This window comes from Stigmatopora argus, chromosome 17, assembly GCF_051989625.1.
Source record: "Stigmatopora argus isolate UIUO_Sarg chromosome 17, RoL_Sarg_1.0, whole genome shotgun sequence".
NCBI lineage: Eukaryota > Metazoa > Chordata > Actinopteri > Syngnathiformes > Syngnathidae > Stigmatopora > Stigmatopora argus.
The window spans coordinates 12198646-12222023 of NC_135403.1; the positions used below are offsets into that span (position 1 = coordinate 12198646).

Sequence of the window (23378 nt, forward strand, 5' to 3'; positions counted from 1 at the left end):
TTTAAAGGGAGTAGGGGGTCGCTGGTGGACCGTGTGCCGGCGTTTGTTGCTTGCCGGAGAGAAGCCCCGTGATGCGCTTTGGTGTGGGAGAGGAAGGGGAGGGGGAAAAGCTAGCCTAGCTAGCAGCCCGATCAACACTCAGCGTTGGCTTGCGGAGCAGCACCAGCAGTAACATGGCGGCACAGTTAGCCAGCGCTAATGTTGTTCCATCGCCGCCTTTGCGAAGGTCAGTTCAGCCGGTGACGCAAGGAATCTAACACCGAAGAGGACGACTTGAAGCGTTAACACGTAAGTGAGCATTTTTGTGGTTTTCCGTCGACGAGTCCCGCTACAAGCTACACCCCCACCGACACCACCTCCACAGCCGCTACTGGCTCGTCAATCTCGTTAGTCTGGGTACTACGTACTCGGGCTCATTTTTAGCTTAGCTTGTTAGCATCTCTGCCAGCGCTGGTGTCAAATGCTGAGCTTTTCTTCAATTTGCCAACTCAATTTAAAACGTTTTAAGATATTAGAATATGCAGGAACGTTCTGGTTATGTTTGTCAACGGCGTGTGTGTTAAAGCGAGGGGACATTATTAAATTCCGTTATTTTGGAGGATAAACGGAGTTCGTGTTTTATTTTCGTTTTTGCTGAGTGAGCGAGCGAGTACGAGGCGAAGTTGGGTCAGTGCGAACGTAGTTAGCATGCTAACGAGCTACATGCTTTGCCTGTTTGGAATGGGATTTTCCTCTTATTTTTTTTGCTTAACTTCATGGGGCAAAACCAGGCCAAATCACGACTGGATTGCGCCAGGATGGCATTAATGTCAAGCGGCGTGCTTTGGTCGAGTTTTGCAGCAGTTGGCGTGAGACGCGGAAGGTTTTTGTGCAAAAGTAGGGGGGAATTGCGTCCTGGTCTCGCCTTGTAAACCGAACTCTAGTATTCGCTTTGTTGGGAATGCTCGAATGGACGTGCGCAGTGGTTTCCACTCGCTTGTAAAGGCACAATAATCCTTGGTTATTCACGCGGAATTGTGAAAAAAACCACTGTAATCAACGCCCCCTTTCTAAGTTGTTTCCAGTTGCCTTTAAATGTTCTAATGGCGTTTCAAAGTCATTTTCAAATGGCTTACAGATTATTCATATGGTGAAGACTCAATGGTTGTGCTTGCAATATGGTCAAAATACAGAAATTTGCAGACTATAAGATGCTACTTTTTTGCCTCTGCTTTGAATTCACTTGTTTCTGGTCCAGTGCTATTTATATATAGATTTTCAGATCTGTCATCTGCATATCTAGTAGTGTTGTCAAAAGTATCTAAATATCGATAGTGAAATGTAGTTGGATTGCAAAGCTATTGATGTGTTTTTGCACCAAAATTGCTATTATTGTTAATTTAATGACTCTTGATACTAATGGAGGATATGTTTGTATTTTCCTTGTGATCTCATTGGATCTCTCTGACGGCCAATCCATTTGAAGTAAGACAGCTGACAGCGAATGAATATTTTTTCGTTTTTTGCCGATACTCGAGTTGCATATTTTAGAACGGTGACAACAGTAGCCTTTCGGTGTGAGTATTCCTGCGGATTATACTCCGGCGTGGTGAATGAATGACTACTTTTGTTGGAAAACCAGGTTTTGAACATGTGAGTGGTTACTGTACGTGGCCGGGGCCTCCTGCTTGACCGGTTCTAGGCTACAAACCAACAGTTGTCTTTTGCAGTGAGCTGTCAATGTGGCTAATGCAGGCGCTATGCATCCCACGGAACCAGTTACTAAGCGCTCTCCCCGACCGAGCCCACCTGACGACACGCCGGGCCTCCTGTCACATCATCGGTGCGGGACCTTGACTTGACATGTTGTACAGCTGCCGGCCTGAAAAGGAGTCGCGGCCTTCTGTCAGACTGCTGATAGTCAAAGGAGATGGACGGTAGGGTAGGGAATTTGACATCTCTGTTTGGGATTAAGTCAACTCGAAGGGGGGAAAAAGTCGTGCTGTGTTAAATGTTTTGTCGGCGAACATCTGAGCAAAGTCGCTACTGTGTGGGTAAATATTTAATGTTTCTAAAAGTGTATATTATGGGCCAAAGTTGTCTGTGTCCTTTGCCCCGTGATTAGACTTGCTTTTGTTGCATCACCTGACAGATATTGTAATCGTCTGACCCTTGCTCTGCAATGCTAGCTGCCAATTTTGGTCTTTTGCTTGTCAGTTTCGTGGCGGATTTGGACGTTGCTTTAGTTTAGGGACGTTTTTATTGGAGATAGGATTGTTTTTTTCCGCTAGTTTCTTTCAGACAGACTCCAACCTGGCTCTGTTACATCTGTGATCTTGGGCGCTTTGAGATACGAGTCGAGATGGGCATGTTTTGTGATCCAACGTAAGATATAACAATCATAGAAGTAAAATGTTTCCCTTCTATTGTTAAGCCAAAGCTAAACCAGTGCATTATGTTCTTAAAGCATTGCCTATAGTAAATTCTCATGTCATCCTTTAGGTCCTAAATATTATTTTTTAATACTTGTAGTATACATGCAAAACCTCCAACATAAATCTCATTAGAATACGATTAACAGCTTCAAGTATCGTAAAAAAAAATAGTCCTTTTTAACACTGACTCCCGACCTTTAGGCGGCGGCACCGTTTGACCCAAAATGGAGCGCAATGGCAACACCGCTAAAACTAGGGCGTAAGACTAGCGGTTTAGTGGTAAACAATCTGCATCACGGTTGGTTGCGTTATCTTCTCCGTCCATCGGCCCTTGTGAAAGGTCCGCAGTGTTTTCTCTCCAGGACGCCTCCCTCCTCCTTCCTTCCCGCTGATATCGGCTCGGGCACCTCACCCTGCTGTCTCTGCGTTGGCGTTGCCATGGAAACAGCCGCGTGACAGGTCCCGGGTGGGTGTGAGGGATGAGCCGCGGGGGTAATGGCCAGGCTTACAGTAGCGACGGGATGGGAGGGGCCGTGCCGGATGGGACCCTGGCGAAGATGGGGGGACGTTTCGTCGCCGCGTGGCTGGAACTGACCCGGAATGGGCCGAGGCGGGCGGCGTTTGTTGGGTCTTGAAGTCGGCGTGCGTCGTTTGTCAGTTCTTGAAGTCGGCACGCGTCATTGGGAACAAACGGTGCGTGGAATCTGGCACATCGCAAAGTCCAAGTCAGGCGTCAATCAGATGCGGATGATGGAGGAGAATGAAAATCACACAAGCCGTGAGTCACACCACGCAAGTATTACTGTACGTATCCGTATGACGCCAGTTGCTTAAAAAAAAAAATCACCTCTTTTGTTACTAATAATCCGATAACCTGATTTGATATGACCGTGGCCCGTGACACTTAACGTAAAGAATTCCACGGCTTTCCGAGAGGATAAAGAACATGCGTCTTTGAGAACAGGTTTACATTAGAAAGACTACGATCCATTTTCCAGGGCAATAGTTCCTAAAAGGCAAGAGCGGTAACGCGACACCTATGACGGACGGACGGTAGGCCACCCGCTGCGGCATCTCGGCAATTCCGAGCGCCTCGATGTAGGTCAGCCGTGGAGTCGGTATCGATCCTAAGCTAAATGATATTGCCCAAAGTGCTAGCCGGCAGCTAAGAAGGTGCCCGCGGCCTCTTTGATTCGCGTGGAGGGCACGTGATGCTAACAAGGCAGCTGCGAGCGGGACCTCCAAGCTATTTGGCACCGGTGAGTGTAAATGAATACGAGCCGTTTTGCTCTTTTGAGTGGACTTCAATTTTTCAATTCGGCTTGAAATATTGAGTTTTAGGTCGTGAAAAATCAGCTCATTACCTGATGTGATTAAATAAGCTAAATTTGTTGTGATTTTTTTTCTGGAATTTTTCGTAGTGTTGTTCCGTAGTGTAATTCTTCAGTATTTTCTGGACTATAAGTCGCATGTTGTCTTATACTCGGGTGAAGTTTTTTTCTCGTTGAGATGGTGAGATTTTGTCGTGTTGTCTATCGCCGTCAATGACAATAATTCTGCAAAATTAAATCTACATTCTCAAACAATTTTTCCACTTCATTCCTAGCATCTGAAAATACCACGATCGAATCGAACACCCTCGTTAGTAGTAGCGTCGTTGTTATAATTAGACCGAAGGGCTTCCGGCTCAGTGTTTGTGCTACTGAGTGCTAGTATGTGCTTGGCACCGAGTGGAATCCTTGGCACCGGGCAGAGAGGGACAGAGCGCTGAAAAAAAAAAAAACAACAACAACACACACATACGCACACACACACACAAAAAGCCTACCGTTGGGCCAGCTTGGCCCAGCGCAACACGGTCCCGTCCAAAATAACAACCTGGCAGAATAAACAGCAAGGCTCAGATAGTCGCACGGCTTTTTTTTTTTCTCACCCTCTTGTCATGAAGCCATCGGAATGCGAAGCGTCACTTTCACCCGCGTTTGGTTGGTGTGTACTTTTTTTTTTTTTCAGCCTGGATTAAACTGACCGGCGCTCTGCTGACTCAGGCGTGTTCCCGCGCTGACCCGCGTCGTCGCCGTCATTGCCTTGACTTTTTTTTCTTCTCTTTCTCTCTCTCTCTCTCTTCTCGCCACTGCAGGAGGTCTTTTCCTGAAGTGAACCGTGTTCCCGCTGTCCTTTCTCCATACCGCACTAATGAGATAGCTGCATGGGAATAATATCCATAAATCAACACGCCGTCTGCTCATGTCCTCCTCGGGATTTGATGAAAAATGTACTCGGTGCTCTTGGTAACACGGTGGGCTTCTTTAGCTATTTAAAACGTAGCCACGGACAGTCGCTTTTTGACCGTTTTCCCCAGAAAATAGCATTAAAAAATACACCCAGAGAAAAATCCAAACAATTTTTCAAAACAGTTGTTTTGGTAAACGCTGAATTCGCCCTCTGTTTGTACTGTGAGCCCCAAATACAAAGTAATCACTCAAAAAAACTCAGCTAGATTCCCATATGCTTCTTAACGTTGCGGCCATTGTTACTCAATGTATTTATTGCATTTGAATGATAAAAATCCCTTTGACCATTGTTTAAAAAAATGCTAGCCTTTTTTTCCCCAATGGCAATCAACTCATTGCTTCTACACGAGTCATGCTAAAACCGACCAATCGTTTTTCAGTCCACAGCGTGCTGTTATCTGCATGTGTAAACACTGCAAGTTAACAAAAAAAAAGGTGCAAAACCTCGACAAACAAGTCTTTCGGCTCTCAATTCCAACCGAACTTTGTCTCCAGGGGCCTTAACAAACTCCCAAGCGCATTCTTGATAACGCCCGGGCGCCGCTATTCGCTCACTGGATGGTATTTTTAAACACGTCGACGCCAGCGAATTTCAACGCTCGCCACCGATGGAGACGCCGACTCTCGTCGCTCCGATTGCCGCCAGAGTCGATACGGCGCTATCGCCTCTGTCGTCGTCTGAACGCAATCACTAAAAAAAGTGGAAGACGATCCTCAAGTGAAAGTCTTTGGCCAATAACAGGAAGTCACCGCTCGTCTCGTGACTCGTCAGCTCCCCGACCGCCATTTAACGCCCGTCCCAGTTTCCGCGGAACCATTCCCGGCCGAGGCCCCGGAGCGTACAGTAGCGGGGGAGGGGCGGCGTCAGCTGACAACTATGTCACTGACTTTATTAACGACGAGGAGCCCGACACGATCGTGAAATATTTGGCTGTTTTTCACGCTTTAACGTGCGGAGGACAACATTTTCGAGCATGACTCCGCAACCCCCGGCATTAGCTGATTAGGACCTGACACAGGGACAAGTAATTGGAACGGACAGTGGAGGGAAGGAAGGATAAAACTAAATAAGGGGGGGCTAAAGCACAGCACAACATAGCATAGGCGTTCTCTCGCTTGCCATTTAGATCTAGTAAGTTCCACCGTGACAAGCGGGTCAGGTAGACCCGATGACTAAGACTATTTAACCTTCTGTGGGGCGAAGCCATTACAGTCAGAATGCTACTATTTATTTTTTATTTTTAGGAAATAACAGATTCTTGCCGTCAATGCCCAAATGAAGGAGTTACCTTAAACCAAGGGTGTCAAAGTGGCGGCCCGTGGGGCCAAATCTGGACCGCCGCATCATTTTGTGTGGCCTGGGAAAGTAAATCATGAGTGCTGACTTTCTGTTTTAGGATCAAATTAAAATGAAGTGTATAGATGTATATTAAATTTCCTGATTTTCCCCCTTTTAAATCAATAATTGTCATTTTTTTAATCCATTTTTTCTGTGTTTTTAGTTCAGAAATCATTTTGTAAAATCTAAAAGTATATAAAAAAAGATAAAATAAACATTGTTTTAGATCTATAAAAAACTGAATATTCATAGGTGTCAGACTCGGTCGGGTTGGTTCACGGGCCGCTTTAACGTCAACTTGATTTCACGTGGGCCGGACCATTTTAGATATAATATTTAGTTTTTTTAATTTTATAAATGGATTAAAAGCCCTGAATATTCAGTTTTTTTATAGATCTAAAATAATGTTTATTTTAGCTTTTTCTTAATATACTTTTAGATTTTACAAAATGATTTTTGAACTAAAAACATAATAATTTTCTTAGTAAGGGAAAATCTTTTAATCAATTTCAAAAGGAAACCAAATTTTTCTTTATGTTCCATATTAAAGTGGAAAACAGAAAATATTTTTATATATTTTTAGATTTTGCAAAATGATTTTTGAACTAAAAACATAGAAAAAATGATTAAAAAATGACAATTATTGATTTAAAAGGGGGAAAATCAGGAAATTTAATATACATCTATACTCTTCATTTTAATTTGATCCTAAAACAGAAAGTCACCACTCATGATTTACTTTCCTGGGCCACACAAAATGATGCGGCGGGCCAGATTTGGCCCCCGGGCCGCCACTTTGACACATGTGTCTTTAACCAAAATGGTGGCCACATTTATTTTGCAGGCTTCAACGTACTTAACAACTGCTAAAATCCAGTCATCCATTGAGGACGGTTGGACATTCTCACCCGGAACTTTCTCTGAAGTGCCGATCATTTGCCGATCTTAAGCCAAGCTTTAGCGGGATTCGTCCGGAGCAATTAGATCAGGTGTTTTCATTCTTATTGAATTGAGGGCCATCAGTGGGTCATTGAAAAGGCGCCCGGTCGGGGCTCCATTGACGCTTAGCCCTGCGGTGACCTGCCGCGTGATCCCGCCGCCCCCCCCCCTTTTGTCCTATCTCAACCTGATTATCTCCCCCATTAGCATTGTTATCCCGAGCGTGGTGTCAAAGCCTTTTTTTTGCTCCCAAAAAAGACTTTTGACAGTGCGTTACGAGCTTTAAAAAAATGAGGATTGAAAATGTAATGGGTGTCCAGATGCTAACTTTTCACTTTCAATTGATATTTCTTTCACAATATGTTTTGCCCATGGCGATCTAATTCTTGTATTTTGTGACCTGTAAAAATAATGCAAAAATAGCATTTTTAAAGTGAGGCCTGCTGGTACTTTTGCTCTGTTTCCAAATATTTAACAGTGATTAGTTTCTAAAGATGTTTAACCAGCGGTTTGGTTTACCTCAGCCAAAAAGCACAATGCTACGGAAATCCAGGCGACCACTCAAATCCAACAAATGTCCTGTTTCCTATGTATCAAGACATCACTAACTGTATTTTTTTTTAAATTATGACTGCTTTAGAGCACAGGTGTCAAAGTGCTGGCCCGGGGGCCAAATCTGGCCCACCGCCTCATTTTGTGCGGCCCGAGAAAGTAAATCATGAGTACCGACTTTCTGTTTTAGGATCAAATTCAAATGATTAGAGATATACATTACATTTCCTGATTTTCACGATCTTGGGGCAGCAGATTTTTAACGTTAATCAAAGGCTTTTTTTGCGTTATTAGAACTGTGCAATGAGAAAAAAATGCCATGTTAATTTCTCTTTTATTTCCCCTCTGCGCAGTCTTTGTCCGATCAGCCGTTCCGCCGATTGGGCGCGAGCATGTGACGGCCTCAGATCTCCCGGAAAAATTCCTTCACGGGATGAGAACTTTAAAGCCTGGCAGGAAAGCCAAAAGAAAGGAGGAAGGTTGAGAAATGCCGAATTAGACGACAAACTCTACTCGATTAGCCGGCACCGTCGCTTTATCCAAAAGCCCTCGTAACCACGGCCAGGCGTATTTTCTCATTATCGAAAGGGGGGCGTCCAATTAATTGCGTGGCGTGATTAGAAAAGCACACACGCCATCATTTTCCATTCCTCCCGGGAGACCAAAAAGGCCCTGCAGACACTTTGACGCTAACGCGCTACAAAAACTGCTGCGAAAACGTAGCCCCTCGACCCGGTTTCTCACAGTTTGCGATGGCGGTCCGAGGTTCTTTGGCTTTTTCGCCGACTTTTTGAAGTCTCCAGATTTGCCGACTCATTGTGATTTCTCTCAATTTTCAGCGTGCAGAAGTGGGCGGTGCTTAGAGCTTTCCCGATGTTGCCGTCTTGCTGCGATGGCCTGAGGTGCACCGCCAACTAAAACCAAGGTACACAATCAAGTCTTTCTAAAATGATTTGCATGACGGCCCGATCATGTCATTTTTTTTGGGAAACAAAAATATATTTGTGTATACTATACATCATATGTGTCAAAGTGGCGGCCCGGGGGCCAAATCTGGCCCGCCGGCTCATTTTGTGTGGCCCGGGAAAGTAAATCATGAGTGCCGACTTGCTGTTTTAGGATCAAATTAAAATGAAGAGTATAGATGTATATTAAATTTCCTGATGTTCCCCCTTTTAAATCAATAATTGTAATTTTTTAATCATTTTTTTGTTTTTTAGTTCAAAAATAAAATAAACATTGTTTTAGATCTATAAAAACTGAATATTCATGGCTTTTAATCCAGTTCTTTTAATTCATTTATTAAAAAAAACATTTTAGACATAATATTTAGATTTTTTATATAAATGGATTAAAAGAACTGGATCAAAAGTCCTGAATATTCCGTTTTTATAGGTCTAAAAAAAGGTTTATTTGAGCTTTTTTTCTGAGTAAGGGAAAATCTTAATCGATTTCAAAAGGAAACCCAAATTTTCTTTATGTTCCATATTAAAGTGGAAAACAAAAAATATTTATATATTTTTAGATTTTGCAAAATGATTTTTGAACTAAAAACACTTTTTTTACTGCTTCATATGTTTAGACAACATACATAATATCGGATTATATATCATTATTGGAAGATCCTCAGCATAAAGTGAAACTATGATTGGGACATTCGCACCTACGTTTTATAAGGGTAATATATAACATAGCCTTCTTGTATCATCAGATAAAATGACCTTTTGAGAGTTTCTTCTCCTTTCACTTCTTATTTGACACGTCTGTTGCATAAGAGCGTAATTTGCCGGAAAATAAATGGCTGAAATCTTCCTCGCCGCATTCGAAGGTTGAAAATGCGGAAGTTTTTCATCCCGATTTCCTGACCTCACTTCGAAACTGGCAGCTAATGAGTAAACGCTAACACAAGCTGTCAGCGACGGAGAGCTTGTGAGTTTTTCTCAACTCCATTTTACTATCGACTTCCCTTCCTCTGACATGAATTCTGTGGTTTTTGGCTGCTGGCATTCCCCCCCAACCCCCAAACCATCCAAATATTTGGATGTAAAGCGAGAAGGCACGAGTCCACTGGGCTTTCCTCAGCATTTCCTTCCAGAATTAGACTGACCAAATACCCCGTTTCAGCTCCTTCGCTTTTTTTGACCGATTACATTTATCTTTCTTCTTATTTTCTACGCTGTCCCATTTTTTTTTTTTGGGTACTCATCTATTGAAAAAGGTCAGTCTGAAAGATTAGCACCATCAACAAAAGTCCCACTTGTGTTTTCACAGCCAGTTTGAAAGCACAAACGTACTTCAGTTTCAAAACTAGGTTGCTACAATTATGGAAAAACAAATGAAATCCACTTCACGTTGACCTTTTAGCTCGTAAAATCCCCACAGTGCTCGACGGCCTCGGGGCTAATTGCTTTAAGCCACGGGTGTCAAAGTGGTGGCCCGGGGGCCAAATCTGGCCCGCCGCATCGTTTTGCGCGGCCCGAGAAAGTAAATCATGATTGCCGACTTTCTGTTTTAGGATCAAATTAAAATGAATAGTATATATATATTAAATTTCCTGATTTTCCCCCTTTTAAATCAATAATTGTAATTTTTTTAATCAATTTTTTCAGTGTTTTTAGTTCAAAAATCATTTTGCAAAATCTAAAAATATATAAAAATATTTTCAGTTTTCCACTTTAATATGGAACATAAAGAAAAATTGGGTTTCCTTTTGAAATTGATTAAAAGATTTTCCCTTACTAAGAAAAAAAGCTCAAATACACCTTATTTTAGACCTATAAAAAACGGAATATTCAGGACTTTTGATCCAGTTATTTTAATCCATTTATAAAAATATATATATATAAAGATTATATCTAAAATGACTCGGGTTGGTTCGCGGGCCGCGTTAACGTCAACTTGATTTCATGTGGGCCGGACATTTTAGATATAATATTTAGATTTTTTTAATAAATGGATTAAAAAAACTGGATTAAAATCCCTGAATATTCAGTTTTTTATAGATCTAAAACAATGTTTATTTTAGCTTTTTTAATAATATTTTTAGATTTTACAAAGTGATTTTTGAACTAAGAACACAGAAAAAATGGATTAAAAAATGACAATTATTGATTTAAAAGGGGGAAAATCAGGAAATTGAATATACATCTATACTCTTCATTTGAATTTGATCCTAAAACAGAAAGTCGACACTCATGATTTACTTTCCCGGGCCACACAAAATGATGCGGCGGGCCAGATTTGGCCCCCGGGCCGCCACTTTGACACATATGCTTTAAGCGCTAGCCCATGTAGCACACAATATCAAAGTGCTCTTTTTTAAATCTGTCAATCCACTCATTGCTAGCTGAGTAGCTTTGTCATAACAAACTCTAGATATCCAATCTTTAAAAAAAAAAATTCAAATCTGTTGAACCACCAATCTCAAACTGCCCGTCAAAGTCGAGAAATATTTCAATCCGGAATGCGGGTTGAAACGGGTCACCCATGTTTTCCGTTACCAGCAGACCCCGCGTCGACCGTCTGGGCGCCTCGTCATTGAGACGTGCCTCGTATTCGGGTGTCACTCTCTAACATACAGCGCCATGTCAAGGAGAGACGACGAGGCGCCCAATCAAATCTAGCATCGTGCAGCCAATCAGCGCTTGAATTCCCTTGGTAACTTGGGCGTCCAATAGGGATAACTCGTGCCACTTTCGCTATTACCCGACTTTAACAACCCGATATCTGCTCTCACCTCTGTCGGCGGGGGGGAAAAAATCCAATACGAACAAACCCACGCTGACGTTAAAGTTATTTATCGTCGGCGCGGCGCCCCCGTTGAGTGTCCAATCACCTTCTCTTCCCTCCAAAGTAGGTCGTTCCGGGGCGGAGGCATTTTTTCTTTCTTTCTCCCCCCTCCCTCGGAAGCGACGCTACGTCTGCTTCATAGCGCGCCGTTGCTATTCCGCCCGCACCGCCGACTTATGTAATGAAGGAGGAGTTGGCAGTCAAGCGGGCGTGTGCGCCTGTCGTGTTTTCACGGTTACGCGGCGCAGCACGCGTGTCGGGGGAAGCCTCCTTTTCTCCCCCCAAGGTGGCTCGGGAGGTCGTCGTCGGATGGATTATCCCGTGTCGCTTTCTAGACGAACGCGTTGGCTGACATTGACGGCAATAGCAAGGGAGCCGTCCAATTAGGATTGACCGATAGGCACTGCTAATCAGTCACGGTAAAAGACGAGTGTCAAAATCACGTTTGGACGTCATGGACTGAGTGAAATTAGCAAATGAGTCAACCACAAATTTTAATTGAATTGTTGACCTGAAATTTATCCTATTTATTTATTTTTTGGGGGAGTCACTTGATAAAAAAATTCATTTTTTTCTCTTCAATATAACACACAAAAACAGTAAACATTCTCTCTACTTAAGTGTCTATTTTTTAACCTTATTAGAATACTAACATATTTTAAAGGGTGAAACTGTTAAAATAAGTAAAATTTGCAAATGAGTTGACGACCACAAATTTCAATTGAATTGTTGACCTCAAATTTATTCAATTGTTTTAATTTGGAGCGACTTAATAAAAATGTATTTTTCATGTTTAGGATGATTTTTCTCTTCAATATAACACACAAAAACAATATAAATTCTCTCGACTTAAGTGTCTTTTTTTCTTTTGCCTTATTACATTATTAACATATTTTAAAGGGTGAAACTGTCAAAATAAGTAAAATTAGCAAATGAGTCAACGACCACAAATTTCAATTGAATTGTTGACCTCAAATTTATCCCTTTCTTTTTGGGAGCCACTTAATGAAAATGTATTTTTCATTTTTTAGGATGATTTTTCTCTTCAATAGAACACACAAAAAAACAGTAAACATTCTCTCTACTTAAGTGTCTTTTTTACCTTATTAGCATATTTTCAAAGGGTGAAACTGTCAAAATTTGCATTTATATTTTCTTACCTAAAGGAGAAATATTTGGATCCTATATTACGTTTTAAAATTTGGCCTAAAAATATTTTATAATTAAATTGATGATTTCATCATCATTCATTGAGAACTACATCTTATTTAAATTTGCTATTAGTAAGGAACATGAAGTCTAAGCATGTTTTACGGGCCAAAGAAAATGACGTGACTCGGGCCACATGTTTGACACCTGTGTACTAAAACAACTTTTTTTTCCCCAGACGCTGATATGCATTGAGGATGAGCGGCGTGGGGGAAAACTCGTCCGACCCTGCCAGGGCGGAGGCGCGGAAACGTAAAGAATGTTCCGCTGAACTTCTTGGACCCAGGTGAGGCCGGGCCAGCCTTTCAATACAGTCGCCATCCCTAAGAAAAAGAATTTTCGGGGACCCACTCGTCACCAAAAATGTTAATTTCCCCGCAGTCCCAAGCGGAGCAACGAGAAACGCAACCGCGAGCACGAGAACAAGTACATCGAAGAGCTGGCCGAGCTGATCTTCGCCAACTTCAACGACATCGACAACTTCAACGTCAAGCCCGACAAATGTGCCATACTGAAGGAGACTGTGAAGCAAATCCGGCAAATCAAGGAGCAAGGTTTGCACCCACAAACACAAGCACAACATCCTCCAAAATCTTTTCTTAAGACTTTTACAACTATTTTACCGACTGGAAACAGCACCAGCCATTCATTAGTCATTTTAAAAAGTTATTCTGGTAACGATCCCATCAAAAAACATCCTGAAAACCCATAAAACCGAACCCGTTATCACCCAGCGACACGAAATATGATAATATTAAACATTACGAATGAGTCAAAAGTGAGCCGTTCTGGTTTAAAGCATGTAACGTGCAAAAATTTGGCGTTCCTTCAACCCTTCCTCGCCAAAACATCAATAAGTGCTTCTGATTGGTTCCCCACATGCTGACTTTGAAGTCATTCGAGGCACCACTAACTGTTATTATTAAATTTCTATTTAATCAGCCGTAAAATTGCCATTTCTATTAAATAATCAAACCCAATTTAAAAGCATTTTAGATCTTAATATAATTGGAGGCCCGCGAACGAATGCCAAACAAATGTTTTAATGCCGACGGGCTTCCAGTCTTTGCAGAGGATCAAGAATAGACGCCGCCAGCAAGTCAAATTTGCGGTAAAAGCCAAGTTTTCCAGGGCTAGCTTGCGCAACGCCACACAGACCCTTACATTCATCTCTCGCGAGTTAACGATGTTTGCGTCAGCGGGACTTTGGCGGGTGGGGGGGTACAGTGGCACAGCTGCGTCCCCCCCGGGCCAGGGCGTACGGAGCCATCGCTCAATGTCGATGCGGCCCCTGGTGGGATGAAGCGTCCCATAGACGCGGGGAGGAACCCGGCAAAAAAAAAGTGGCCCCTCTCGGGAGGGATAAACATAATGGGCAAACAAGACGCCACCGCGCTCGTATCTCGGCCAGTGAAGGCACCGAATGTTGGGAATGGCGAGCCGTGGCGGTGTGAAGAAAGCTGCGAGGAGCTGCACTCCTCCGGGCTACGGAAAAAAAGATTGACGATTGTTGCCTAAGTCGGGAAAAACACTCTTGATGTGGCAGATAAAACCAGACATATATCTCCAATCACGCCCAAAATAAACCCAGAATGCATTTGAGGGGAAGATAAAAAGTTAACTAACTGCTCATAGCGTAGTGAAAGCTGGCTGGTTTTTCCCCAGGGGAAAAATGATTTTTTTTTTTCGTTTTTTTCCCAGGGAAAAAAATGAAAACAATTTTTTTTTCCTAATTTTGGGTTTAAATTAATGAAAATTGTAGCTGCAACTTCCTGCAACTTTGGAAGTCAAATTTGTGAGGTGTATTTTAACTGCTTCATATTTATATTTTACAACTTTTTTTGACATGACAGCCATTTTTTCTGTTATTTTTCTGGTATCATTATTTTGTATCATTTACATTACGTGTCAAAGTGGCGGCCCGGGGGCCAAATTTGGCCCGCCACATCATTTTGTGTGGCCCGGGAAAGTAAATCATGAGTGCCGACTTTCCGTTTTAGGATCAAATTATAGATGTATATTCAATTTCCTGATTTTCCCCCTTTTAAATCAATAATTGTATTTTTTTAATCATTTTTTTCTGTGTCTTTAGTTCAAAAATCTTTTTGTAAAATCTAAAAATATATTTTAAAAAAGCTAAAAAAAAAAACATTGTTTTAGATCTATAAAAACGGAATATTCAGGGCTTTTAATCCATTTATAAAAAAAAAATCTAAATATTATATCTAAAATGGTCCGGCCCACGTGAAATCAAGTTGACGTTAAAGCGGCCCGCGAACCAACCCGAGTCTGACAGCCCTGTTTTACATGACTTTTTGTGCTTCTGTTACTTTTATGACCTCTAAAATAAGCCTATTTTCCCCCCTTTCAAAAAAAAAGTTCCAACTTCACACCAAATGAACAGAATTTTCATTCCAACAGAAAAAGCGGCCGCCGCCAACGAAGAGGAAGTACAAAAGGCTGACGTGTCGTCCACGGGCCAAAGCGTGATTGACAAAGATGCCTTGGGACCCATGATGCTGGAGGTGGGTCACCACAACATACACACTATTAGATGGATTTTTTTAAGAAAACATTAATGCGGGGAATTCTCGTAAATAAACTGGGTGTGGAACATCAACCAAAATGAACCAAGGTTCGCTCTATCCGGACTATAATTGAATTCTAGATTGCACTCCTTTTCAAAAGCTTTCCTCGGAGGTGCGATGAACGTGTTCCGATGGGCTTTAAAGGGGCGTCGCATTCAAGTGCCTGGGAATAAATAATTGGCAAAGAAAGCAACTCGCTCACTAGTGCTCTCTCTCTCTCCATTTCACTTTTCTCTCACGTCGGCCTTTAGATAAGTCCCATCGCGGGCTATTTTTAGCCGGCGCTCTCGGTCCAGCGTCACCGAATCGACACACCGGCTCGTGCTGGCTAAATATAGATTGTGTTCGTTTTTGAAGGATGTGATGGGAGAAATACGTGAGGCCGGACATATATACACTTTACTTAAAAGTTGTAAAATGAAGCTTATGTGACAAAAACTTGTTGTAATCTAGGCATCCTAATGTCATTTAGTTTCTTTCACAAGCTAATTTGTCCTCCCAGTCAAAACAAATTGGATTGGATACAGATTTAATGCTAACCATTAAAGTAGATTCCTGGAAGCCTTTCTTCTCAATCCAACGGTCAAATTTTCACTTAAACGCTACTATTTCTCACGGCATTTTAAAACACACGCCATCGTTGCGCAAGGAGAGCCGTTACGAAGGAGAGCCGTTACGAAGGAGAGCCGTTACGAAGGAGAGCCGTTACGAAGGAGAGCCGTTACGAAGGAGAGCCGTTACGAAGGAGGGCCGTTACGAAGGAGGGCCCGTTACGAAGGAGAGCCGTTACGGAGGAGAGCCGTTACGAAGGAGAGCCGTTACGAAGGAGGGCCGTTACGAAGGAGGGCCCGTTACGAAGGAGGGCCCGTTACGAAGGAGAGCCGTTACGAAGGAGAGCCGTTATGAAGGAGAGCCGTTACGAAGAGCGGCTCCCTTTTCTACTTGGCCTACTTGTCCGGCCGGCGCGTGGCCTTTCTTCGCACGGAATGCACTCGTCACGCCGTCGCGATAGACCCTCTCGCCCTCCTATCTATTTCGGGCCACATTTTCCGACATTAAAATGCACGTAGAAAAACAATTAGTCTAATGGTGATTATCCTCATGGCAGAGGTGGAAGAGAAAACGCCATCCCTGATTAACAGGCAGCAGAATTTATCTTTTCCTCTTGTGTCTCTCTCCAAAGGGCTGCGGGTGATTTGATGGCCTAATTGCCACCATCTTGTGCGTAATAGTTCACCTCCAGGCTTTCTTCTTTCAATTAAGCTCTCCCGTATCTCCTCTCTTCGTCCTTTTCGTCTTCGTCTTCGTCTTCTCGTGCTTTTAGCCAGGAAGAATGACGAATGGGCAGATGGATGCGGGGTTCTTGCGCAATTCGCCGGCCGTTTGGGTACAGCTCGTGCTTCGTCAATATGGCGCTGGGTTACCGAACGAGTGCGGAGAAACTGCCAGAAAACTGTGGATGAAAGGATAATCGGATCTGGTGGTTTGAGGAGGAAGTTTTGGGAGTATAAAATAAATAATCAATTTTATAGACCATGAATAACACTCTTTTTAAATAGTTTGGGTGGGCCTGCAGCTTATATTCAAGTATGTTTTTTCTTTACTTTCTGTACTTTCTGAAAATATGTTACATTACATTGTAGGATGCTTATTTAGCCTGTTCTCCATTTCTCTATAATTATTTTAATCTATACCGGTTATTTCAAGTGACTGTTTGGAGATAAATAGTACCCGATAATAAAAAGAGATATTGAAGTCATAGTTTTTTGTGTTCATTTAAAGCACGTGTCAAAGTGGTGGCCGGGGGGCCAAATCTGGCCCGCCGCCTCATTTTGTGTGGCCCGGGAAAGTAAATCATGAGTGCTGACTTTCTGTTTTAGGATCAAATTAAAATGAAGAGTATAGATGTATATTAAATTTCCTGATTTCCCCCCTTTTAAATCAATAATTGTCATTTTTTAATCCATTTTTTTGTGTTTTTAGTTCAAAAATCATTTTGTAAAATCTAAAAATATATTTTTTTAAAAGCTCAAATAAACATTGTTTTAGATCTATAAAAAACGGAATATTCAGGGCTTTTAATCCAGTTCTTTTAATCCATTTATAAAAATAAAAAAAATCTAAATATTATATCTAAAATGGTCCGGCCCATGTAAAATCAAGTTGACGTTAAAGCGGCCCGTGAACCAACCCGAGTCTGACACCCTTGATTTAAAGTCATCATTGAAATAAAAAATGTGTTTTCTAGTTTGTCGTAACAGGGAAATATTGCCGTTTTTTTTTTTTAAGATGCTCATCACATTTTGCCAATTGTGGTTGCATTATGAGGGAAAGTCACTATGTTCTCAAAATGTCCGATGCAGGCCCTGGATGGCTTCTTCTTCGTGGTGAACATGGAAGGCAACATTGTCTTTGTGTCGGAGAACGTGACGCAATACCTGCACTACAACCAGGAAGAGCTGATGAACACCAGCGTCTACAGCGTGCTGCACGTGGGAGACCACGCCGAATTCATCAAGAACCTCCTCCCCAAATCCCTCGGTGAGCCCAAATGACCATTCAATTTTTATATATATATATTTAATTTTTTTTTTGCCGTGACTCGCCCTCCCGCTTTTCTATCAAGCTCCCCTTCGTAGCTAATTAACTTCTTTTTTCAGGTTCTCTCCCCTGTCAGCTCATTTTCACTTTCTGCCTTTGCCGTCACGTCAAGGGCGTTAGATTCCGGTTTCTCATTTGCTGGAGAATGTGACATCAAATGGCATATTATAGCGCATTTGACGTTCAGCCCGTTTTGACTGTTAGCGCCGAATAAACATTCATTCGTGGATTGGACGTCTAGCAAACTCCATGATAGCCAACTGTAATTTCATGAGACAGTGTTAATTCACACTAACTAAAAATTCCGAGTCGAGAGAATTAGCTGTAGTACACTTTACTTATAATGTACATTTTTTTATTTTTTATAGCAATAACTTGTTTTTATTATTTGGAGGAAGGCTTATCAAATCACTAGTAATGTTATGACACGAGTTCCATACCACTGTTGTTATTTATATGGAGTGCATAAGATCATAAAAAATATTGAAATATTTTGTCTTGTAACTGCAGTAAGTAAAAACATGACATAAAATGTTAGTCCTAATTTTAGGAGAACGTTGACTTGCTTTTTAAAAATAGCAGCGAGGCAAAAAGTTGCAATTTTATGAGGAAGTCATAACATATCTCACTCTGTTTCTAACAATAAAATCCTATTAGAATGAGACTCAATTCATAACTGAGGGTTAAAAAAAGTCCTAATATTAAGAGCATAATTACAGCTATTAGACCAAAAAAAAGTATCATGACGACACCAAATTTTCCCTTTTTTACCACTTGTCTCCTACTTTATTATTTTTTTTTTTCACCACTTAACCACCACTGGAGGTGATTTGCAAAGTATGTCAGTCCACCCCCCCCCTCACGCTCGGCGCTTAGGATTGAGGTCTGACGAGCGCTCGGCCATCTGGGCAGAAGAGCGAGTGGCGAGGAGGAGGAGAAGAAGAAGTGCCCAGGAAGGGGAGAAAAAAAAGAAAAAAGAAAAAAAAAAAGCATCAAGCGTGGGGCTGTGTCCCAGATAACTGGGAGATTATCATCAATGCAGCCAATGAGATCAGCAGATGGAGTGGGACGCGACTTTGCTAGAGTGAAAGGAGTCGTGCCCGTGTTCACTTTTCTGCACGCAAAAATCACATTTTCTCTTTTTCTTCTTATTGACCCCTTAGTGAACGGCGTGCCGTGGTCCAGCGAGGGTCCGCGGCGCAACAGCCACACCTTCAACTGCCGGATGCTGGTCAACCCGCACGGCGAGAACGCGGAGCAGGCGCACGAACACGAGCAACAACAGCAGCAGAAGTACGAAACCATGCAGTGCTTCGCCGTCTCGGAGCCCAAGTCCATCAAAGAGGAAGGAGATGGTAAGGCCGCGGCGCCCCCCCCCCCCCCGCTCCCCGTCCTCATTAATAATAACCCCATTAATGATGCGGCCCGGGAATAACTCACATTCCGTCGTTCCGTATCCTCCTGCGCACGTGCCAAGACTTCCAGTCGTGCCTGATCTGCGTGGCTCGCCGGGTCCCCATGAAGGAGAGGCCCATGCTGCCCACGCACGAGAGCTTCACCACACGCCAAGACCTCCAAGGTAGCGAGAAACCGCCATGAAATGATCCGTCCGTGTTTTTGTTGAGGCCTTAAAATGTGGATCAAGTTTGACAAAAAGCTTGAATTGTAACGGTTTCGTCTGAAAATTCCTTAAAGTAATGCGCCTATGTAGCCCTAGCCGAGATGCTAACACAGTAATCCCTCAATTTATCGCGTCTTCACTTATCGTGAATTCACTACTTTATGATTTTTTTTCACTAATAATTCTTTTTTTTTTTTTTTTAAGTTCATAAAAATGTGAAACTCCATCCCTTTTCCAAGCATAAGTGTCCCCACAAAGTCTGAAAATGTCAACGGGATGCCCATTGGTTCCCGTAGCGACAGCGACGAAGACGATTGAGTCTGTTTATATTAAATTTGATTCTGATTTTTGATCCATCTGAGACCATTTCTTTCATTAAGTACATTCTTATCCAAAATATACATTTGTTCATGCAATCACGGGTCACTGGTTGGTTCCCGTCGTCATAGCAACAACTGGTGATTAAAACGGAATCCATTTGTATTCTGATTTTTTTTAGCGAATTCCTGGTCCAATTGGAGGGGGGAAAAACCTAAACTGGTTATTTCGTGCGCGGTGCACAACGTCCAGATTCCGGTGATTTCTAGTACGTTCCTAGCGGTACGTTAGCCCGAGTCTGTCCCTGAAGCACGAGGCCGACCCACCCACTCTTTTACTGTAACGCGCTAGTCCAATTACGGAAACGTCGGGTTCATCTGCAATCTTAACGAGATCCATTAGTCTGACAGATGGCATGGCCTGGTTTCTCGCTGGAATCGCATTAGAGCGTACCAGGTAGGCCTAGCTAGCGTTATACTTCGTTTGACATCTCAATGATACCTGAAAAACGAGTAACCCCGTTTCCCCGGAGCTGCTTTGTTTCAAACAACAACGCCGGCGCCCCCTCGAATGTCTTCTGGTCTTTTTCCCCAAGGCAAGATAACCTCCCTGGACACCAGCCTACTGCGGGCCTCCATGAAGCCGGGCTGGGAGGACCTGGTGCGCCGTTGCATCCAACGCTTTCACCTGCAAAATGACGGCGAAATGTCTTTTGCCAAGCGCCACCAGCAAGAAGGTCAGCGCCCACGTCCCTCACCCGTTGGAATCGCGCCGGATGTCCTGATGTATTTTTTTTATGTTTCTACAGTTCTTCGCCACGGTCACGCCTTCAGCCCCATCTATCGCTTCTCCCTCTCGGATGGGACCATCGTGTCGGCCCACACCAAGAGCAAACTGGTGCGCTCCCAAGCCACCAACGAACCTCAGCTTTACGTGTCGCTTCACGTTCTCCAGAGGTGCGTCCCAAGGCGGCCCCCCGCCGTAGTGTCCGGCTAACTAACCCCGTTGTCGTCTGGGCTCCAGAGAGCAGACGGTGTGCGGTGCGGGCCAGGAAATGGGTCCTGGCGGCGTTGTCATCGGCGGCGGCGGCCAGGCCACGGGCCCGGCTCCCAAGCCCGTGAACTCCTCGACCCCCTCCGTGACGCCACCAACCCCGGGCAGCTTGCCAGGCGCGGGACCTCAGGGCCAAGACCCGAGCAACAACAGCACACCTTTCTCCCCTCCGGGCCCCAGGGAACCGGCGGCCATGGCGGCCATGGGGCAGCACATGCAGGGCTACCGCTACGGGTGCCCGCCGCCCCACGCTCATGCGCACGCCCACGCCGGGGGGATGCAACCGCCGCCGCCTCAGCAAGGCCAGGGCTGGCGGATGAACAGCCCCTCCCGCGCCAGCCCCAGCCCGGTCGGCGGGCCTCACCCGCCTCAGCAGAACTGCATGCTGTCCCCCAGGCACCGCGGCAGCCCCGGGGGCGCCGGCAGCCCCCGCGTGGGCCTCCACTCGCCCTCGCCGGCGGGGATGGGCGCGGCCGGCAACAGCTACACCAGCAGTTCCCTGTCGGCCCTTCAGGCCCTGAGCGAGTGTCACGGGGTCGGTCACGGCCACGCCCTGGGCTCGCCGGATCGGAGGATAGGTTCCCCGGCGAGCGTCCCGCCGCCGCCACCGCCGTCGGGGCCTCACCTCTTGACGAGGCCCGGAGCGGGCGGCGCGGACTCTCTGGACGCGGGGCAGGACGGCAACCCGTCGGATTCCAAAGACGAGCCCCAGGACGACGCTCACGCTCGCCTCCAGGACAACAAGGGCCACACCAAGCTTCTCCAGCTGCTGACGACCAAGACGGAACCTTTGGAGACGCCCCTTTCCCCCGGCGGCGAGGGCAAAGACGGCGCCGGGGTCCGCGGCGGCCTCCTCTCCGGCGTGACGGCGCACGCCACGTCCCTGAAGGAGAAACACAAAATCCTCCACCAGCTGCTTCAGAACAGCACGTCCCCCGTGGACCTGGCCAAGCTGACGGCCGAGGCCACCGGGAAGGAGCCGGGCCAGGAGCAGGGCCAGGGCGCTCCCGCCTCCGCCGACGGCGGCGGCGCCGCCTTGAAGCAGGAACCCCTGAGCCCCAAGAAGAAGGAAACCACTCTGCTGCGTTCCCTGTTGGACAAGGACGACAGCGGCGGCAACTTGAAAGACAAGACGGCCAAGCTGGAACCCGGCGAGGTGAAGTCGGAAGGCGGCAAACATCCCATGGTCAAGACCGAGAAGCCGGACGCTGGCTACGATCAAGCTGAACAGGTCAGTTGCTTTTGGTTTATTATTCCACTCAGACTTCTACTACTACTACTACTGTACGGGAAAGAGAAAATAATCGAGAATTCCAAAACACACCCAAGCAGCGACCACCATTTTGTGTCTGCCTTTAGCCCCTTTCAGTCTGGTTAGCCACCCCAAATCAAGGCAGGACGTCTTCAATCGACCCAAGGTCACGCAGCCAGACTTGACAATTCATTGGGAAGTAGGACTAGCTGCCACCGCTAATTAGCCCCGCCGCCATCGAGTGCCAATTTCTCAAACTTGCTCATCTGCCATGTGATGGCGGCGCTCCAATTTTTCAAAGTGGAAAACTTTTCGTGTCGCGTTCTGGCACGTCTGGTCATGTTTTTTTTAAACTACAGGTGTCTTGAACGAAGGGGGGGAAAATGAAGATATCTTTAGAGAGCAAAGTTGGCGGGGCGAGCGACGGGAAGCTGCATCCCGGTCGCTTCAAACGACTGTGACATTTGGAAGTGGCCCCCGCGGCTCTGCGGCCATTTGATCCCGGCTCGCGTTTGGCCCGAGAATATGCGGGTTTGGCAGCCGGCTCGGGTCGTGGCTGCCATTCAAAGAAAGAGGGAAGGGGGAAAAAAAGAGAGAGAGAGAGAGAGAGAGGGAATCTGGAAGGAACTGGTGAAATTTCAATTTCAGAGTGCTGCTGGCCAAAGTGGGGCTCGCGGGTCAATTTCCTCGCCCACCGTGTACCATAATCATTTTCTAAAATATGTATTGTCTCTTTTTCCGATAGAATTTAAGGAATTGATAAGAGATCATCATCGTCTGGCGTCATTAAGAACTTGTCCTGTTTTCAGTAGCTAGCTGATAAGGCCAGCGATAGCGCGCTAACAAAAGGAAGAAACGCGCGCGCACGGGGTGGCGCAGCGCAGCGCAGCGCACTCACCCCCAGGAGAGTCCGGCGTCAGCAGGCGGAGTCAACAGGATGAGCCATATGCTGCTGCCATGGTGATAGCGCTGAGCAGAAGCAGACTCGGAAATAGAGCAGACAGAGATGCTTTGTTTTAGGAGCAAAAAGTCAATGCCGGCCGGCCGACGTCAACCTTATTGACAATCTAGACAGGGCAAAGTGTGGCTTTTTTTTTTAGGCATCCAATTCATTTGAACTGCGATCAGCCAGAAGGGCTCTTTAAGGCGAGCGACTCCCAAACGACGACTCTCCTCGTTCGCGTTTGAACAACAGCTCCTCGACTGGCCTAACCTCAGCGACCGCTCTCTCTCTCTCTCTCTCCCCCTCTCCGGCTAGTGTAACTCCCCCACGCGTCCTCCCCTGCTGTAATGCTCACGATTGTTTGAGGGCTGAATTATTGATGCGAGACCACATGTGAAATCAGAGCAGAGTCGAGCGCTGGCGAAAGGCAGTGGGAATGAAGCGTACACGTACGCGGGCCTTTGCA

General features: G+C 44.9%; 1 protein-coding gene across 7 annotated transcripts in view; it reads left to right on the forward strand.

The window, feature by feature from the left end:
• The first annotated feature begins 80 nt into the window (after positions 1 to 80).
• ncoa2 (nuclear receptor coactivator 2) overlaps positions 81 to 23378 on the forward strand; it is a 30439-nt gene continuing 7141 nt past the window's right edge. For 2 of the 7 annotated variants that reach the window (XM_077623971.1, XM_077623975.1), the window contains exons 1-11: positions 82 to 288; positions 8378 to 8463; positions 12715 to 12822; positions 12918 to 13090; positions 14958 to 15061; positions 17488 to 17665; positions 18889 to 19080; positions 19203 to 19304; positions 20260 to 20400; positions 20473 to 20620; positions 20688 to 21948. In XM_077623971.1, coding sequence (XP_077480097.1) covers positions 12734 to 12822; positions 12918 to 13090; positions 14958 to 15061; positions 17488 to 17665; positions 18889 to 19080; positions 19203 to 19304; positions 20260 to 20400; positions 20473 to 20620; positions 20688 to 21948 — 2388 coding nt within the window. In that variant the 5' untranslated portion in view covers positions 82 to 288; positions 8378 to 8463; positions 12715 to 12733. Of the gene's footprint in view, positions 289 to 4189; positions 4404 to 4554; positions 4714 to 8377; positions 8464 to 12714; positions 12823 to 12917; positions 13091 to 14957; positions 15062 to 17487; positions 17666 to 18888; positions 19081 to 19202; positions 19305 to 20259; positions 20401 to 20472; positions 20621 to 20687; positions 21949 to 23378 lie in introns of those variants that run through there. The other 5 variants (XM_077623977.1, XM_077623978.1, XM_077623972.1 and 2 more) reach the window with 4 other exon arrangements.